Source organism: Gasterosteus aculeatus, chromosome X, assembly GCF_964276395.1.
Source record: "Gasterosteus aculeatus chromosome X, fGasAcu3.hap1.1, whole genome shotgun sequence".
Classification (NCBI taxonomy): domain Eukaryota; kingdom Metazoa; phylum Chordata; class Actinopteri; order Perciformes; family Gasterosteidae; genus Gasterosteus; species Gasterosteus aculeatus.
Window position 1 is genome coordinate 16,978,576 of NC_135698.1, and position 19,025 is coordinate 16,997,600.

Sequence of the window (19,025 nt, forward strand, 5' to 3'; positions counted from 1 at the left end):
CTATGAACCTCCATCATCTCATCCCCTCCATCCCAGAGAGAAGAGAAGGAGCTAAATTGCAGATTATTGTAGTGTTACTTTTGGTTCAGTCGGTTTGTTTTCAGTTTCACTTCCTGCTTTCTGTTAAGAATTGAACTATAGAGAAACTTCCTGTTTGCAAATACACACACACACACACTCACAGACACACACACATAGACTATTTGTTACTTCTTCTTTTCAGCAGAAATCTGAACTTCAGTGACGGTAAGATGTTTCATTTTTCTGATTCCGTGTTTAATTAAATCCCGCAAATAATCTGAATACATTTACAAAGTATTAAGTACTGAGTATAGAGTTTACTTGCACTTAACTTGAATACTTCATGAGTCCAGAGACTCAGGTGAACAAGAGGACCACGAACTCCTCCAGAGACACTTACTCTTATTGAGTACAAACCGTTGTCTGGCTCCTAAATGGTGGAATGAGCTCCCCAATTACATCAGCACAGCAGAAAGCCCCCCCAGGCGTGTATACATGCTTGACAACGTCGCGGCATGCTCCTAATGAGACAACAATGGTGTCTTGCGGGATGTCCTCCCAGATCTGTTTAAGCTCCTGTAAAGTCTGGGGAGCAACCTGGTGCCGTCTGATGGACCCAAACATAATGTACCAGAGGTGTTCTATCCGGTTTAGGTCAGGTGACCTGAGGTATCAACTCCTTCATCCTCCAGGTACTGCCTGCATACTCTTGCCTCTGTAATTCACTCTTAACTAGAATCACTGGCAAGAAGATCCTGAAACTACAATACATCCAAAACAACGCTGCCAGGATCCTGATCCGGAAGTATGAGCACATCTTACACTCACTACACTGGCTCCCTGTCATTCCGGATTGACTACTCACTCATAAATGCATAAATGGACATGCACCACCTGAAAGAACTATAATAATAATACTTTTTATAGCGTTTTTCAGGGTACCCAAAGATGCTTTACAATCTAAGTATAAGTAAGGGAAACGTACAGACAGGAGAATTAGATAGAAACACAATAAAAAAGATAGAACTGAAAATTGAAGGAGTCGTGTAGGGGTTGGGGAGGGCATTCCAGAGGGGAGGTGCCGACTGCCGCCCCGGCCACCTGAACATCCTCCGGAGTTCCCCCGGCTGGCCGACCATCGTCCCATGGTCCTCTCCCTCCCACCCCTTTGTCTGTTCTCTGCCTGTCCCGCCCGCCCTTGTGTGTCTTGGGGCGTCTGGGATCCGTCCCATGAGAGGGGGGTACTGTCATGGTTTGGGTTTGTTTCCTGTGTTATTTTGTAGTTCCCTGCCTCTCGTGTCCCTGGTTTAGCTTCACTTCCTTCCCTGTCGTGTCACCCCCTGTAATTGTCTCCTGTGTCCCTGATTGTTTCCACCTGTGTCCAATCACCTGCGCCTTCCCAGTGTATTTAAGCCGTGTGTGTCTTTTGCCCGCTGTTGAGTCGAATGTCGTTACCCTGTTTGTGAGTGCCGGATCGCCGGCCTTAATTAAAGTACTTTTTGTTTGCAAGTCTGTGGTTGTGCCCTGCTTCCGCCGCCTTGACAGACATCAGTCCTGCTGACGGGTTGAGGACCTTCTATGGCCCTGTCCAGCTCTCAGTAACTGCCTGTCTCCCAGAATTTACTTCACGTTCTGAAGATTGTGTGGGGAGACACATCATATCTCCTTGCAACGGCAGCATGGATGTTCCATCCTGGAGGAGTTGGGCAATCTGTGCAACTCCTATAGGGTTAAGAAATTGCCTCATGCTCCCAGTGGTGGTGATGACTCTAGCTAAAGCAAAAACTTCGAGTCCAGTTCCAAGAGATCAACAGGGACAAACTTGCCTCCACATGCAAAACCAGTCCTGTTTGGTTGGGTCGTCTCATTGTGCATTTGTTATTTATTTCATCAACACCAATGCAGCTGAAACTGATTAACAACCCCCTTGCTACTTACCTGAACAGATCATATCAGAAGTGCAATTGAATTCATGCCCTAACCCTGATATAAGATTGCTCCTTTAATTGTTTTGAGCAGTGTAAACACACCTCTACCTACTATACCTGGACTAGGTAGCACTTTATTTGCTCTTACTTACAGCACTTTGTAGTTTGGCTTTCTTGAAGAAATGCTTCATGTCTTGCAGGCTGTGGATCAGATGTTTGTTATGGCAGAACCTGAAGACCAGACTGAGAAGAACCAGAAGTCTCCAGGTTCAGATTTTTACATCACCTTTTCCGCTATTTCTTCTTCTCCTTATCTTTCATCTCCTTCTACTTCTCGTGTGTGTGTGTGTGTAGATGGACCTCCCAGTTGTTCATGTCTGACCACTAAGGAGCTGCAGCAGAACCTGAAAGCCGTGAAGAGGAACGATCAACCTGTCAAGCTTCTGTTTGAAATCCCGTCAACTCGGATCATCGAAAAAGTTCTGTCCAAATACGTGGTGAGACTCCCCTGCAGTATACCTGTACTATAGTCGTTCACACCTTAACACCAGGTGAACATACCTGACCCAAAACAGCAACCCTAGCTCAGCATAATGGGAGTCAACGGAGGGAAACGGATAGCTTAGCTTAGCTTAAGGACTGTGAACACAGGGCGACAGCTAGCATCGCTCTGTTCAGACATTATAATTCTGGGTACAAGTGAGCATGCCGTTTGTCAACAGGTGTACGAGGTTGTGGTGATGCGGTCTGGTACCTTCGATTTGCGTCGCGTGTCCGTGGAGCGCCGCTACAGCGACTTCCTCCGCCTCCACCGAGATCTGCTGGAGGAGTTCCAAGAGGAGCTGGAGGATGTGGTCCTCCCACGAAAGCTGCTGAGCCGGAACTTCTGCCCAGAGGCCATCGCGGGGCGCCGCCTCGCCCTCCAGGACTACTTGGCAGACCTCTACGCCACACGCTGCGTGCGCCATTCGCCTCATTTCCACCGGTTCCTCACCCAGCCGGAGCAGAGGCGGGCCCACGGCCTGCTAAGAGCAGGACGGTTCCTTCTTGCCGTGCAGCAGCTGCATGACGTCCTGGAGATTGAGGAGAAGCTGCTGCCCTGGCAGAACCCCACCCTGACTGTGCCGACCCTCTCCGCCCTGGCGGTCTGCTACCGTGACCTGAAGGAACCAGAGAGGGCCTTCGCTGCGGCACAGAGAGCGCTGCCACCCACGAGACGCTACGGACTGAACCGTTACCGGGCCTCACTGCTGGAGCTGCTGGTGGACTTGGGTTATCAGCTAGGATGTCCTGTGGCTCAGCTACAGGAGGAGCTGAGCCTGCTGAGGGAGAGGGGGGAGGTGAACTCCCACTCCCTGAAGGAGTTAGTGGTCCACGAGTTCACCTGAGTCTCTGGACTCATGAAGTATTCAATGTACTTTTAAACTCACATGACATAGCTTCACAGTTTGATGCTTTTGGAGGAATTAAGATATTACAATTAACAATCTGATGGTCGATGAGTTGTAGAAAATGTGTTGACTACTTTGAGATTTTAAGATGCAGGTGTTTATGTCTGCTTATGTTAATGTTCACATACTTGCACGTATGTGTACACATTAGGGAGTTTAAAGACTCTGCTCTGTTAAATGGATCAGACATGGGCGGTTTGGTAGACATGAAGTTTTGTCAAGAGAATGAGGAAGAGTTGAGCGGAAGGGGAATGAGACTCGAGACAAACATGTGAATAGCAACAAACGAACAAGAACTTGCAACGACAGTACAGACAGTGAGAGAAGGAAGTGAGCGAGTTCAGAGGATAAGACCTGATGCATATATTGTCATAATAAGGTTTATGTTTAAGTTCAACTTGTTTGTGCTCACATCAACTCTGGCAAGTGAGATAAGGGAGATATTATCTGCCAGGGTGCTAAATGATAAACTTAAACCAGTGGTTCTCAAACCTTTTCTGTTGGGGCCCAACAAAAATGTAACAAAATGGTCCATGCTGAATTTTGATTGAAATCATGACAATTTGTGACTCCATGTGTGCTTTTATTAATAATAGAATAGAAAATGTAAGTCACTTTCATGTAAACCAGATTGCTCCATCAGACAAAAACAAATAAAATGTGCTATCACTTTATTGGAACAATGCAATTAAAGTTGTGCAAAAAAATAACTAGTATTTGTCATTTTACAGTGCGGTTCGTGTTCTCTCGTTTGCATGTCTCAGTGTCCTTGAGCAAGACACTGAAGCTCCAGTGCTTCGCTTGCTTCAATTTCCCCATGTGGGATTAATAAAGGTTTTTATATATATATATATATTTTATATATATGTTTTATATATAGAGATTATTTTTATTTTGGGAGGGAGGGGTATTTTGGCAGAAAGAGAGGAAATGTATTGTCTGATCCACACTCCGGGCAGAAGGTGGCGGTAATGCACCCATAAGATGGATACCAACTCCCATTATCAAACCAACAAAAGAAGGAAAAGTAGCAGGCACCGCATTGATAGCTAAGAGCAGCGGCTCGACTGCTCCTCTCTGACTTCTCTCCTATAGTTTAGCTCCTTCTCTGGTGAGCTGAATAAGGATGGCGGACGACAACATGAAACTCTCCAAGAACCTTTTACGCATGAAGGTAAGCGAAGCTACTAGCCGTATTTTAGGTAGCGTCAGCTAGCAGCGTAAAACGTGTGCGTGTGTTGCAGAGCAATTCACCGCCAGAACAACAGGTGGAGTAACGTGTTTTGTTGAAGACGACCTAGAGAGTCACGTCTTTGTTTGTGGAAGTCGTTGGTTTGTTTATTTATTTATCATAGACTTTATTGCCTCGTGCATCACCACTGCTGCTTTTCATCGTGGACACATTTGTCCCGTATTTTCCTCCACAACTTTGTTCCCCTCGACCGGCAAACCGACGTTTGCAGTGATCTCCCTCCGCAAATCAGAGGCCATCCGCGCGTCCTTATAGTCCGCCAATGACGGCTTGTATAAGCGGTCATATTTGCGCATTTCTTCCAACAAAAGTTCTTAAATCTGCTCCGTTCTCTCGTAAACATTCTTCGTTTTAATAGTGGCGGTATCGGGCTATGAAAGCGGAAATGTGAGACTCCGTAAAGGACGTAGTTAGCGGACCAATCGCAGCCTGGTGCGCTGCGGGAGGGACGCAAGCCTAGAAAAATGGGTCGACTGACGCAAGGAGGTGTGAAAAGGCACGCAAGGGTTTCCTTGTAGCTCTGAAAAATGCAGAAGCATAAACTATAGGGGTGTAACGATTCACTGAATCGATTAATCGATTTATATTCCTGCGATCCAACTGAATCGATCTGTGCTCCGCAAATCGGCATTCCGGACGACATATATCGATTGAAATGGTACATAATCGATTGGTATCGATACTTGGAAACTGCACATTGGATTGAAGTACAAAAATGGTATGGATGTGTATTTGTTTGTTTGTCTGCCTGTCTGTGACGTCATCAGTACGCAGCGGCAGCCGCGCGAAACTCTGAACAACAACAAAACACAGCGTGGAGGAGACGACTGCGAGCGAGACATTTACAAACCAACTTATCGATCCAGCGCGTCGAAACATTTTGGCTTTTGCAAACACGGAGGTGTTCTAAATAAGTCGGTCGCTGTTTGTAGAAAATGTAGAAGCCAAATAAAACACACGGAAACACGACGAATCTTTCCGGCCATCTACTAAGGCGCCGTGGGATTAAACAACGCCGACAGTCAGGACCTCTAGCAGCGTCACCGCTGCAGCAGCAGCAGGTAACTCCAGCTCTGCAGACACTTCAGGCCTCACCAGCACCAAACTCAACATCACAGTAACAATTGTTTATCTGTAAAGACATGCGACCCTACAATGTGGTTGAAAATCCGGGGTTCTGTGAATTGATCCAAACATTGTGTAATTATTGTATCATTGAATCGAATAAATTAACTCAGATCGTCCATGAATTGAATCGGCAACCATGAATCGCGATTCGAATCGTTGTTAAAATGAATCGTTACACCCCTAATAAACTAGGCCTTTTGTGACGTCAGCAGATGCATCTTCTATTATAATCTGATCATGTCTCCCCTGTCTCCCTCCTGCCTGTCTCTCTGTCCCACTCCTGTCCCAGTTCATGCAGAGGGGTCTGGATGATGAGATGAAAAAGCAGCTGGAGGAAGATGAGAAGAGGATCATCAGTGATGAGCATTGGTACCTCGACCTGCCGGAGCTCAAAGCCAAAGAGTACGTCAACCACTTGCCCACAATGTATCCCTCCGCTGACACAAGTTATCATGTAGGAGTACGTTACATGTCGTCTAGCTGACGCTTTTATCCAAAACTACTTGCAATAAGTCCATTTCAACCATAAGGACACAAACCCAGAAGAACAAAAAATCAGGAAAGTGCAATTTGATCAAATAAGCAGATTTACAACTTGCTATAGATATGAGCCATTATAAGTACAATTAAAGTGCTACAATTTGTTTAGCGTGTTTTAGTTCGGGTATAGTCTGAAGAGGTGTGTCTTAGAGTAAGGAGCTGGAGAGAAGATCCCTCTCTTCTGGTCTTTAAATCAGCAGCAGGAAGTGGTTTATTTAAGCAATAAGGTACTCGAGGCAGTACTTTATGTCAATAACGTTCCATTTTGAGGGTGTTGTTACAAACTCTTGAACTGTAACATTGTCGATGATAAAGTACTGTCTTGAGTACTGTTTTTATAGCTTAATTTTATTTATATGTAATATAATAAAGCTATAAATGCCTCCAGTACCTTTTGTTGTTTCTATAATACGGTCACCAGCGGCATTGTAAATAGAAAGTAAATAGCTTTCAGCACTAAAAAGTTGTAGCCACCAAACGTGTGTCGCATTCCAGTAGCCTGGAGAAAATAGTTGTCATTTACACGGGTTAGGGACTAACGTTAACTTGTGGAAGTTGCGTTTGTAATGAAAGGCAATTCCGCGAGTTGAGAACAGCAGCGTGTGTCTCGTTTATTATTACCATAACAACACTCAAGATGGCGCAGCCCTGTAACCTCACAAGCAAGGGACTCTACGTCACAACATAACAAAACATTTAAAGGGACCGTGATCCCGGAACAGACGCAATTGCGTGTACCACGAAACAAGAACAAAGGTGAATTATGCAGTCACATTCACTACAAACTGTTCTTTTGCGTGCTCACTGATATGGAACGCTCAGGTTAATGTACAGGTACTGTACATTTTGGCTTAATCCTGCACACAATCTCAACCGATCAGAACGCTGGATGTCATCCACCTGTATTATAATATCTCTTCTTCGGCTCCTCTCAGGAACTTCATCATCGAGGAGAAGAGTTTCGTTCCCTGTGAAGGACTAAAGTTTGGTCGGATCTCCTTTAAAGGGTTTAATCCAGAAGTGGAGGTTTGTTGATGAATAATGGGTATTATTGTATTGCCAATACTTCATGAGGTGTCTGACCTTTGACCTCAGGAAGCAGCCTGTGTGATGTCATGTGACCACATGCGTGGTCAGACACTTTGAGCCCTTCATGAACCTGAGGAAATGTCATTGCAACGGGACATTAAACACAGGGTAAAGAATGTAGCATGAGAGTTCAGCTTGGAGTATAAAAATATATACAAACATTTATTCATCTATTAGAACTTAGATCACTTAGATGACCTTGTCTTGTGAGACCACCTGGAAAAGTAAAAGGCTTAAAATAAACACAATGGACCATAGTATTTGATACATTTTAATACATGGATACATTTGTTTACCTGAACATATCCCCTCCACCGAAAAAAACGTGAATGAACTGGTTGCCGCGATTATGTGTCGCTCACAGAGACTGATGCTGTTAATGAATCCACAAGTTGACGAGGAGGAGGAGGAGGAAGAAGAAACAAGCCGGATGCCAGCGGACGTCACAGACGAGGAGATGGCTCGCAGGTTCCTTATGTTATTGCTAGAACTAGACGTCATGTTCTATGTATCTGTCAACAAGACCCTGATTCCGTTTCTTCTGCAGGTACGAGAGTCTGGTGAGCAGCATGAAGAAGAAGTTCAGTACGAAGTGACAGAGCTCAGGAAGACCACCCGACCAGGACCAAGAGGGTCATGGTGGAGGACTGATGGCGCTTTACATTTAAATTTTTACCCACATAGCCGGGGGGTCAGCTGGATGTTATACATCTTTTTTTTTTTTACGTGTAATTAAACACGTGGCCCCACGTTTATGCATCCTGGGAATTATGGAAATGTTTATATCTTAATCTACAATCTGATAAAAGTAAGACAATGAAATGTGGGGCATAAGACTCAATATAAATGTTATATGCAGACATGGCACCTCACCTTCAGGAAAAAGGTAGTGTTGGGGGGAAATTGTTGAGCCTGCGTAGGGTGAAGCTGTGGATAGCTTTTTTTTTTTTATTTAACAACTTTGTTACTGCCAAAACATTATCTTTGAAAAAGTTATTGCATGAATGTACATGAATTTCTCTCAATGTTTGAAAAAGTGACATGTGAATATTGTCGTGCTTTTTTGTTCATATGATAATGCTAAATGTGGAAAAACTGCGCAGGATTTTGGAACTGCAACATTTTACAAACGGCGCAACATAGGTGTGACCTAAAGCCTAGTTTATGCTTCTGCGTTTTCAGAGCGACGGAGAGGCAAGACCTCCTTGCGTCCTTGCGTGTGTCGAGATATTTTTCTAGCACCAGGCTGCGATTGGTCCGCTAACTACGTCCTTCACGGAGTCTCACATTTCCGCTTTCATAGCCCGATACCGCCACTATTAAAACGAATGTTTACGAGAGAACGGAGCAGATTTAAGAACTTTTGTCGGAAGAAATGCGTAAATATGACCGCGTATACAAGCCGTCATTGGCGGGTTGTATAAGCGGGTTGGATTCACGGAGGGAGATCGCCGCAGACGCCGGTTTGCCGGTCGAGAGGAACAAAGTTGTGGAGGAAAATACGGGACAAATGTGTCCGCGATGAAAAGCAGCAATGGCGATGCACGGGGCAATAAAGTCTATGATAAATAAATAGACGTGACTCTCTAGGTCGTCTTCAACAAAACACGTTACTCCACCTGTTCTGGCGGTGAATTGCTCTGCAACACACGCAGAACCATGAATTGAAACGAGTGCGTCGACGCAGACGCAGAAGCATGCGCCGGCCTTAAGGCTGTCCAGGGTGAGCCAAGACACAGATGGAACCATACGTGCCCTGATTGACTGGGTCCATTAAGGGATGGTCACGGTGTCACCCCTACGTCGTCTGGTACTTTTCCAAACACTCTTTGAGGGGTGTGCTCTCCTGTGCTGAGGCAGCACAAACATCCTTGAAGTGTAGAAAACCTCCTGTTCTCCTTTAACTTGGTCAGATCTTCCTGTCCCTTTTCAGCTGAATAATCATTTGACTTCTGGCTGCACTTACGGCCTGTGTTGCTTTCTGTATTTATCGTTTTTCTATATTCTAATAAATTAAATCCCAAAGCAAGCTCAAGGTACTTTTGAAGGGCTAAATCCACAAATTTCCACCACAGTTAATACAACCCTGCTAAGTACACTTTGTATCGCAGTGTTCAGTGAGCGGGACGTACAATGAACCCTGACCGCCAGAGGACCGGCTCACCTGCAAGGGTGTCTGATCCTCAAATCACCACGCACGCCTTCCTGGAGCACGTACTAATCACAGTGTACTTTAGTATTGTGGGTATGCAATTAATAAAAATACCTGGTTTAAACATAAGAAATGTCCCTGTATGCTTCTCTAATCTGTCATACACATTAAAAGAGGCACTTATGACAGGTTGATAACAGAACAGACCATTCTATACAAACAATCACAACCAGACACCAGGATTCAGTGACAAACAAGACTTTTATTTTGAAAGTCAGTGCTCCCTATGTTGGAGGCTTCACAGACAGTGATGGAGGACTACTACTAAGGGGCTGTGGGGACTACAACAGGACTGCGGCGCGGGGGTGGGGGGGGGTTCAGGCGAAGTTCTTCTTCAGGAAGTGGATGAGACCGTTTGTGGACGAGTCGTGGGAGGAGACCTCACAGCCGTCCTGCAGCTCCGGCTCGATCTTCTTCGCCAGCTGCTTCCCGAGCTCCACGCTGAGGGAGGCAGGGCGTAGATTAATCCACAGTGTGTGTGTGAGATAGAGATAGATATACGTGTGTGTGTGTGTGTCCTCACCCCCACTGGTCGTAGCTGTTGACCCCCCACATGACACCCTGAACGAAGATCTTGTGCTCGTACATCGCTGGAAGAGAAATCAGGATAAAAATAAACAATTCATCCCTAAATGATTCATAATGGATACAAACAGATGGTTTATATTAAAGATCGGTGTTCAACTCAACAGGAAACTTGAGAAAAACTGCATTAGTTTTACTAATAAACTGGAATTATGAATATTTACAGTAACTGGTTCACGTTTAAATCTGATTTTTCACTACGCTCAGTTGACCAGCTGCTGCAGCTCCCAGTACTCACCAATCAGAGCTCCCAGCACGAATGGGCTGAGCTTCTTGAAGACGATGGAGTTACTCGGCTTGTTCCCTTCAAAGACCTTCAGATAAAAACAGACCTCAGTTTGAACAGTGTTGACCGTAATTTAAAAAAAGAAAAGAAATCAGGAATCCCAGTGGAACGATCAATTATAAGAGCTAAACAAACATGGTCACATGACGGATTACCTTATGCGGCAGCAGCTGCAGCAGAGCGTCTCCCTTCAGGCCGCCGGCCTCCAGCTCGGCTCGAGCCTCCTCAGAGTTCTTCCCCTTCATCAGAGCTTCTGTCTGAGCCAGGAAGTTGGCCGCCAGGATCTGAGGACGGCAGCAGGTCAACAGGTGAGGTCAATGGCTCAAACTACAGGTGAGGTGTCTGAAGCGGAGTGGGCGTTACCTTGTGGTGGAGGTTGTCTCTGATTGGATGCTGAGACTGAGCAGGAATGAGGAAGTCCGCTGGAATCATACGAGTACCTGGGGATAAAACAAAGAGTAAGTCAGTTCAAAGGGCAAAAAGGTTTGTCCCTGTGTGTGTGCGGGGGGAAAGAGGACCTTGGTGGATCAGCTGGTAAAAGGCATGCTGGCCATTGGTCCCTGGTTCTCCCCAAACGATTGGTCCAGTGTGATAGTTGACTCTGACTCCATCTTTGGTGATGTATTTACCGTTAGACTCCATGTCGCCCTGACAACCACATGCATACATCATTATAAATCAATAACTCAACAGGTTATGCTCTCCTGATCGGGAGACATTCCCCACCAATATCCAATACAAATTCCTCCCTCCGCGGTCACACTGGTTCAGTCCCTCATTGACAGACCTCCATGTGTCGTGTGTCTCCGTCGCACTGACCTGCTGGAAGTAGGCAGCGAAGCGGTGCATGTACTGGTCGTAGGGCAGCATGGCCTGAGTTTCGGCTTGGAAGAAGTTGATGTACCACACCCCAAGGACAGCCAGCAGGACGGGGACATTTTGCTCCAGAGGGACGCTACGGAAGTGGTTGTCCTGAAGAGGAGACACCAGTCTGGTTAATGGGAAACTTTGTCCACCAGAGGAGACGCTAGTCTGGTTAATGTTCAATGAATAGAGACAAAGACGGTCCTACCATCCAGTGAGCTCCGGACAGAAGCTGCTCAAAGTTCTCAAACCCTGAAACACAGAGGTCAAAGATGACACTAAAGGTGCTGGTCACATGACTTTGCGACAAACATGTTCATTCCATAACTGTGTCAGTGTGAGCTTCTCATCAGGCTGAGTAAAGGTCAAAGGTCGCGGGGATGCTAGCAGACGTACCAATGTGCAGCGCGATGGACAGACCGATGGCCGACCACAGAGAGTAACGACCTCCGACCCACTGAGGAGCAAACATGACATCATATTCACCACCAATCAGAGCCTAGAGAACAAAGTCCCGCCCACTCTTTTTCATATGAAATAAAATCAGAACACGACGACAGACTTACATCCCAGAACTCAAACATGTTGGCCGGGTCGATACCGAAGTCCTTCACTTTGACCTGCAGGAGGAAAAATGATGTATTAAGTATTGATACTAACTAATCAAACTAAACCGTTTAACATTACTTTACACACCAGACAAGCAGTTTCTGTTGTACTTTAGAGACATTACGGTGTACATGGTATACTACAGTGTATTCACACTGCAGCGTGGAATAGTGTCGTCATGGCAACAGAAGACTCAAGTACTCACCGCGTTGGTCGACAGAGCCACAAAATGCTTGGCCACAGCAGATTTCTATGGAGGACAAGAGAAATATTAATAGGATAAAGTATTTCATCACAGCAGGAATCCATATATGGATATGTAATATGCATGCCCGGACTACTGAATGTTTAGATATTTCAATGCAGTCGGTTCATTTGTACCTAAACGAGTCATTTCCCAATAAGGGATAAAGATCCCTACGTGGACAAGAGCAAACGTCTTCCTCCAACTTCTACGGTTACATGGATTTTATTTCATTAAACTATAGATTGGACGATGGAAGCTGATGATTGGAGATGGCAGACCACAACCACAACCAATCAGCTGGCAGGAAACTTAGGACTCACATCATTGGCTGTCTGCAGGAACCAATCCCTGGCCGACTCTGCGTTGGTGATGGTCTCCTGAGTGGTGAAGGTCTGTGAGAGGAACAAAGAGCACATGACAGGATGCGAACATGAACCCCCATACGTTTACCTAATGGAAAAGAATGCAAAAGTATTGACCCCCTCTGCCCATTTTGTTCTGTTACAAACTGGAATTCAAAGAGACTTAAACAGACTCTCTTTCTCCCTCCAACTTCGTCCTTGAGCGGTTTGGTGAGCTCCTTGGTCTTCGTGATGCGCTTTGTTCAGTAATGCTCTCTGTGTGTGTGTGTGTGTGTGTGTGTGTGTGTGTGCTCACCTTGGAGGCGATGATGAACAAGGTGCTCTCTGCGTTCAGAGGAGCCAGAGTTTTGGCCAAGTGAGTCCCGTCGATGTTTGAGACAAACCAAACCTTCGGTCCTCCTGAGGAGTACGGCTTCAGAGCCTCAGTCACCATCAGAGGTCCCTGAACGGACCACGACCAACACACACACAGATTAGAGAGACGGAGACAGAGACAGAGCGACAGAGACGGAGACACACAGCTCACCAGGTCGGATCCTCCGATGCCGATGTTCACCACATCAGTGATGCTTTTCCCGCTGAAGCCTTTCCATTCACCGCTACGCACCCTCTGTGGACACAACGCAGGTCACCACCCCCACGTCTCCACGTCTCCACCCCCCACCCCGGGCTCCAGGGTACCTACGTGGCAGAAGGTCTTCATCTTGTCCAGAACGCGGTTCACCTCGGGCATCACGTCCTGTCCGTCCACTTTGATGGGTGTGTTGGAGCGGTTACGCAGAGCGACGTGGAGCACGGCACGGCCCTGAACGCACCACAGCCGGGGAAAGGTCCTTTAGCTTAGCTTGTTAGCAGCTAACGAGTAGACCGGCTATAGTAAAAGTTATGACACTTCTTCCAGAATGATGAAACGCTTCATCACAAACCTGGTTTCAGATGCGTGTGTGTGTGTGTGTACACATCACGTTTACTATGTAAACACTATGCTATCGGCAAATAGTCCCACTGCCTAGTGGGTCAGCCTCTTGAGGAAAGGCTTAAGGAGCAGACCCAGATAGAAAAGAAAAGCACTGGCGGTGCCTGAACCGAGCCAGGACGGGTCGTCCTGGGCTCACCCATGCCACCAGATTTACCTCACCACGACGAAGATAGTGCTAACTCTAAATAATCTCTCTGACCACGGTGTATACTCTTGAAGGCAACTGGCGACAGGAGCAGGTTTGAATAGACTGGGAGCTTCTAGTCAGAGCCCTGCACGACAGCGGCACAGGGTATCGCTCGCTATCAGCTGGGACTGAGTGGCAGCTGATCTCAGCAGCACCCCGTGTGACTGAGCAGCCCCTGTTTAGGGACCACACTGCTCACCTCAACCTGACGAGGGGCCTAGAAAAGGTGGCCCTTAAAAATGCCCACTCAACTCACACCTGGACAGGATACCGCACCTATCGGGTCATTCCACTCCTGCGGTTGAAAAAGAAGAAATAAATCCCAAAGCCTAAAACCGGCAACATGAGAACTCTCCTGGACTCCCATGGGAGGGCCGGAAGACCTCACAGAGGAACAGCACTGATTGGGGGGGGGGGGCTGAGGTGTTACAACATCGACACCGCCGCACTTAGCGAGACCAGGCTTCTTGATGAAGGGTCGCTAATAGAGGAAGGGTCTGGGTACGCTTCTTCCCCCAGGTGGACAACATGATGTGGGACTGGCCATCAAGAACACACTGAAGACTCACTGAAACACCTGTGGGCATCACAGAAAGACTGAGGACCTTTTGTATCCCCCTGGCAAAGAACCGCTTTGCTACACTTCTTAGTGTGTACGTGCCAACCTTGCTATTCGACATTCTACCAGTCACTGGACGAGGCTTTCCACTGGATCCCAAAGACCGACTAGATCGTCCTTCTTGGGGACTTCAATGCTCGTGTAGGGCAGAGTGAAAGGATATGGAAACGAGTGCTCGGCAGGCATGGTGTTGGTCAGGCCAACTCAAATGACATACTTACCCTCTGCGCTTAGCACAACCTGACTATAACAAACACCATTTTCCAGCAAAAGACCAAATACTAAACATCATGGATGTATCCATACATGAAACATTAGCACCTGATTGACTGTCATCGTGAGACGTTATCAGAGATCAGATGGTCAAGTCCACATGAGCCGAGAGAGAACCTGACCACAGACCAGCAGTGGACCACCATCAGCTCAGCCCTTCGTGAAGCAGCAGCCCACTCAATCGGCTGCAAGACCATGAACCACCAGGACTGGTTTGACAACACCTCAGACACCATCCGTAACTCTGAACGCCGTGCACAAAGCACACCAGGCAACCATGAAAACCACCGGTAGAGCAAGATGTGCAAAGGACCCTGGGGACCACGCAAAATAAACGGTGGACCAAGAGGGCACAAGAAATCCAGTATTTCGCTGATAGAAATGATATGCATTACTTTTACAATGCAGCCAAATCGATCTACGGTCAAAGAAATCACTGCATCACTCCCCTGAAAACGGCAGATGGGCTCAGAGTCCTAAAAGATCAGAGCAGCGTACTGGAGAGGTGGGCTGAACATTTTAATAACCTGCTTAATCAGGACTCTGAAACAGACAACTGAAAACGAAAGCAAGTGTGTGTCCGTCTGGGTGTGTGTTGCGTTCAATGACCTCGGTAAAGTTGATCTTCTCTCCAGAGAACATCTGGTCTCTGGCCTCCTCCACTCCCCTCGACTTGGCCTGTGAACACACAGTTACACAACACGTTACTACACGTTGTTGCAGCAGAGTGAATGTGACATCACTTCCCGTGTGACCACATTCCCTCAGGGACAAAGATGAGATAGGACGCCTTTTCACAATACATTTGTTGTGTTGAAATATTCCCGTTGGAGATTCATTGTTCTCGCACGAACAGGAAGTTAAAAAAAAAAAAACTAAAAAAAAACGTTTTGTTCTGCAACACCAGCGGACCTTAAATAAAACATCCAGGTACCAGATATTAAACCTTCCATGTACCCAATATTTAACCATATACGGTGTTGTGCGGTGACGTCAGTAAGAGGCACGGAGTCATGAAAGCCAGATTACCTCATTTGTCGTTTAGGCTAACAAGTTAAAAGCAAACGTTACGTACAAGTGCGGCGCACGGTCGATAAAAAAAATTTAAGACATTGTGTACAACGCTCTCGCAAACACATACACTAGTAGTTAATGTCCAGCATCAGTATGCAACCATCTCTTAATAAATAAATAAAATGATTATATATATATATATATATATATATATATATATATATATATACATATACACAAAAAAAAAATTGACACCAATGAATTAATATTACTTGGGCTTCGGGCGCCGAACGCAGAAAAAGGCCGGAAACATCGTCCGTTTGGGGCAGTGCTAACATTTGCTTTCGCAACCGATTGTAACATTATTGACGACAAAGTCCGGCCTCTGGGACCATATTGCTTAATTATTGCACAACAGCCAAAGTCAGTGAGCAACAATGAAAACACACACTGCTGAATATAAAGGCAAATGGCTTGTAGTCTGCATTAGGCCTGTCACGATAAGCAATATATTGACTTATCGCAAAATATATGAAAATGAGTGTGATGAATTGTTGGTGGTGCAATATTCATTTTACATATTAACGAACGTCACCAACTTTTTGGTTGATCGTGCGGTCCTCTGGTCTGCTTTCATTGTCGAAAGGGAACATTTTGGCTTTAAGCCGATTGAGAGAGGAGCCAACAACATGAATGAGAACAGTAAAAACCTTCTCCACATGCTGTGTGTGTGTGTGTGTGTGTGTGTTACCATGGCGAGCAGCATGGCCATCACTTCCTGGTTGATGAGATTCTTGGAGTAGTCCAGCAGGATCTCTCCATCCTCAGTCTGCAGGGTGGTGCTGTTAGAATTACGTGTACATATGGATTCATTTATACACCGTCTGACATCACTGATACCACACGGCGCCTTGTTAACGATGGCTGTGGAGTCGGTCTGACACACACACAAAGGCCTGGGGCTTGAGATATGCCCACTGATGAGACTAAAAACAGAAGCAGCCAAGCGGCGCAAACAGCTTTGTCTGAGCTGCTTCCTCGTCACGATGTCAGAGACTAGCATAGGGGACCAATTGAGGCCTTTTGTCCCTGTCCGGTCCCATCGTCCCACATATGGCCGTCACCAGAGACAAGGCAGTGCTCTGAGCTTGATCTAATGGTCACATCCATTTCGGAGTAAAGGGCGTATTGTGAACCTTTTAACCACAGCTGATTGAACCGAGCGGACACTGGAAGTCACATCCTGCCTCTTCTCATCTCGCTGCCCGTACAAAGGGCTTCCTAGTGGGCAACGCGAGGCCATGTCTTTAGCATTTTTCAAGCGCTGGCTGGTGGTGCACGACTGGTCTTCTTTTAGCCCCCGTCTCACAATAGAGATCATTTCGGTCTTTCTCGCGCACTCTTTTTAGAACATTGTATCATGAATAACAGATCAAATCTGTAAGATGAATAGTATTACAAGAGAATATTTATTCCCCAGGGAGAGGCCCTGCGTGATCAACGCCTCCGCCTCGAGCCCGTGTTCTTGGTTCTGCGCGTACAAACGGAAGCAGAGCTGCGGAGTGGGACGTCAAGCATCCATTATCGGACGCTCCTCTGCCCTCACGCAGCTCATCCCGAGCTGATCGGATGACGCCAACAGTTTTTTGGGCTTAGCATTAGCATTAGCTAGCTAGTCTGCAATAACAAATGACTGTCGTGAATGACCGATATTCTGCAACATGTCACCTCTATAAATGATACATTGTGTTATTGTGATTTAAAATCACTAGTGTCAGTTGTAAATAAAAACATGCATTTAAAAACACATAAATACATGTTGCTCATGACGTCAAGGAGCTTTTATTAAACATTTCATCCGCTTGTGAAGATAAATGGCTAGCTGTCCGGTTATGGACGCTGTGACATTAGCATGCCCTAGCAAGCGCCTCAGGAAGCCTGTCGCTCCTCAGACGCGTTACGACGGACGCGTGGTCGGTTCACCAGCCGTGTGAGGACAGGTGGGCCCAGGACAGGTGGGCCCAGTTCCATTTAGGAAACCAACGCGGATTAGTGCCGATACGAAACGCTGACCTTGTGGCTTTAACAGCGGAGGAGTTGTCACAGATTTACACGTACGCACACACGCACATTTACCCGAACACGCACGCGTATTTAGAAACGGACCCAAACGCTGCAGTGCTGCTGGAGGTCCCGCTCGGTCAGCACCACGCCCACCTCCACCCAGCCTCCGCCTGCACCAGGTGTCCTGACCCACCTGAACGTGGAGAACCGATCCTGGTCACGCTGGAACATGTCCCTCATGACGAGGCTCCCTCCGTTAGCTTTGTACCACTGCTCCAGCTTCTTGTAGTTGGGATCGTTGGTGAGCGCCATGGTTCTCCTGGTTCTTCTAACAGAGAGCTGACCTTAGACGTGACGGACTGGTCTGCGTGTGCTGATATTAACGAAGAGGAGACGAAGACACTGACAGCAGGAAGTTGTGGCATCCGTGTTCACCAATGAGGCTTTGCACCACCGGTTTAAACTCCTCCCCCTAACACGGAATATATATGAAGCATTGGTGCCAGTAAAACAGACCAATCATAAAGCCTTACCCTGTATGGAGAGACATTGGTGCCAGTAAAACAGACCAATCATAAAGCCTTACCCTGTATGGAGAGACATTGGTGCCAGTAAAACAGACCAATCATAAAGCCTTGCCCTGTATGGAGAGACATTAGTGCCTGTAAAACAGACCAGTAGTCTGTGCTGATTCAAGGACATCACAAGGCTGTATAAAATATGGAGGCACATAAGTGCCCATACAACGTGCTGTGATATATCAAGCACCAATCATAAGGCTGTTAGTGCCGGTAAAACAGAGCTGAATAATAACACACTTTTACAATGTTTCATTACAATCAATTCAATCATTGATCAGTCTTTAAAACTACTTTATAAATTAATTTAATGTAAATGAATCCCAGACTGAAACAACCACATTCACAATTTCATCATTCTGTATTTAAAGGATCAGTTATTTATTTTATGCTTTGGTTTCTTAGTAGTAAACGTTTTATATCAAACTTCTCTCAAACTCAAACCTTTACATTAATGTGAAGGAACAAAATCTTAAAAAGTATTTGATGTGTTGTCTTTTATTCTGGAGCCTTAAACCCACAATGTATCTACATATACCTATATGTATACCCATTTAAGTATAGTAGTCTACGTATCCGGAGTACACTAAAGTACTTTGAAGGTAGATTAAAGGTCAGAAACGTCTCATGGGAAGTTATATTTTATGGTCGTGGTTTATAACAGGAATGTGGCGTTTGACTGAAACAAAACATCTTATACATCAAATAATAAACTAGTGTCTCATGAAGCAGCTGGT

At 46.1% G+C, this 19,025-nt stretch overlaps 3 protein-coding genes across 13 annotated transcripts; 2 read left to right on the plus strand and 1 right to left on the minus strand.

The window, feature by feature from the left end:
- Window positions 1-135: 135 nt before the first annotated feature.
- snx20 (sorting nexin 20) lies at window positions 136-3,532 on the plus strand. 8 transcript variants are annotated; one of them, XM_078083145.1, is made up of 5 exons: window positions 138-246; window positions 584-713; window positions 2,150-2,216; window positions 2,304-2,446; window positions 2,672-3,532. In XM_078083145.1, the coding sequence occupies exons 3-5, from the start codon at window positions 2,162-2,164 to the stop codon at window positions 3,335-3,337; spliced, it is 864 nt and encodes a 287-aa protein (XP_077939271.1). In that variant the 5' UTR covers window positions 138-246; window positions 584-713; window positions 2,150-2,161; the 3' UTR covers window positions 3,338-3,532. The 8 variants fall into 8 exon arrangements, with proteins under 8 accessions (XP_040018694.2, XP_040018689.2, XP_077939271.1 ...); XM_040162760.2 differs by lacking the exon at window positions 584-713 and having other exon boundaries at window positions 136-246; XM_078083143.1 differs by having other exon boundaries at window positions 163-246; window positions 2,150-2,446.
- An 821-nt stretch (window positions 3,533-4,353) lies between these two features.
- mphosph6 (M-phase phosphoprotein 6) lies at window positions 4,354-8,749 on the plus strand. Of its 3 annotated transcripts, none has more exons than XM_040163560.2 (5): window positions 4,354-4,574; window positions 6,070-6,182; window positions 7,256-7,346; window positions 7,774-7,877; window positions 7,957-8,749. In XM_040163560.2, exons 1-5 carry the CDS (start codon window positions 4,527-4,529, stop codon window positions 8,003-8,005), a joined length of 405 nt encoding a protein of 134 aa, XP_040019494.2. In that variant the 5' UTR covers window positions 4,354-4,526; the 3' UTR covers window positions 8,006-8,749. The 3 variants fall into 3 exon arrangements, with proteins under 3 accessions (XP_040019494.2, XP_077939275.1, XP_077939274.1); XM_078083149.1 differs by lacking the exon at window positions 4,354-4,574 and adding an exon at window positions 4,689-5,713; XM_078083148.1 differs by lacking the exon at window positions 4,354-4,574 and adding an exon at window positions 5,109-5,370.
- A 1,054-nt stretch (window positions 8,750-9,803) lies between these two features.
- On the minus strand, window positions 9,804-18,866 carry gpia (glucose-6-phosphate isomerase a). Of its 2 annotated transcripts, XM_040163561.2 has the most exons (18): window positions 17,904-18,866; window positions 16,398-16,488; window positions 15,242-15,310; window positions 13,260-13,379; window positions 13,101-13,184; window positions 12,870-13,016; window positions 12,533-12,604; window positions 12,171-12,215; window positions 11,923-11,976; window positions 11,753-11,813; window positions 11,565-11,608; window positions 11,312-11,464; window positions 11,011-11,140; window positions 10,856-10,932; window positions 10,648-10,776; window positions 10,445-10,520; window positions 10,145-10,211; window positions 9,804-10,062 (listed from the first exon to the last, which is right to left on the minus strand). In XM_040163561.2, exons 1-18 carry the CDS (start codon window positions 18,020-18,022, stop codon window positions 9,939-9,941), a joined length of 1,662 nt encoding a protein of 553 aa, XP_040019495.1. In that variant the 5' UTR covers window positions 18,023-18,866; the 3' UTR covers window positions 9,804-9,938. The 2 variants fall into 2 exon arrangements, with proteins under 2 accessions (XP_040019495.1, XP_077939272.1); XM_078083146.1 differs by having other exon boundaries at window positions 12,870-13,184.
- Between the last annotated feature and the right edge of the window lie 159 nt (window positions 18,867-19,025).

Excerpts from the sequence above, each read along its gene's own strand:
- gpia (XM_078083146.1), bottom strand. The coding sequence starts at position 18,022 with ATGGCGCTCACCAACGATCCCAACTACAAGAAGCTGGAGCAGTGGTAC. Across the intron at positions 11,814-11,922 it reads ACATGTTTGAGTTCTGGGAT|TGGGTCGGAGGTCGTTACTC; the intron begins GTAAGTCTGTCG and ends TTTGCTCCTCAG. Across the intron at positions 10,521-10,647 it reads TGCAGCTGCTGCCGCATAAG|GTCTTTGAAGGGAACAAGCC; the intron begins GTAATCCGTCAT and ends TTTTATCTGAAG.
- snx20 (XM_040162750.2), top strand. The coding sequence starts at position 2,132 with ATGCTTCATGTCTTGCAGGCTGTGGATCAGATGTTTGTTATGGCAGAA. Across the intron at positions 2,447-2,671 it reads AAGTTCTGTCCAAATACGTG|GTGTACGAGGTTGTGGTGAT; the intron begins GTGAGACTCCCC and ends GTTTGTCAACAG.
- mphosph6 (XM_040163560.2), top strand. The coding sequence starts at position 4,527 with ATGGCGGACGACAACATGAAACTCTCCAAGAACCTTTTACGCATGAAG. Across the intron at positions 6,183-7,255 it reads CCGGAGCTCAAAGCCAAAGA|GAACTTCATCATCGAGGAGA; the intron begins GTACGTCAACCA and ends GGCTCCTCTCAG. Across the intron at positions 7,347-7,773 it reads GGTTTAATCCAGAAGTGGAG|AGACTGATGCTGTTAATGAA; the intron begins GTTTGTTGATGA and ends TGTCGCTCACAG.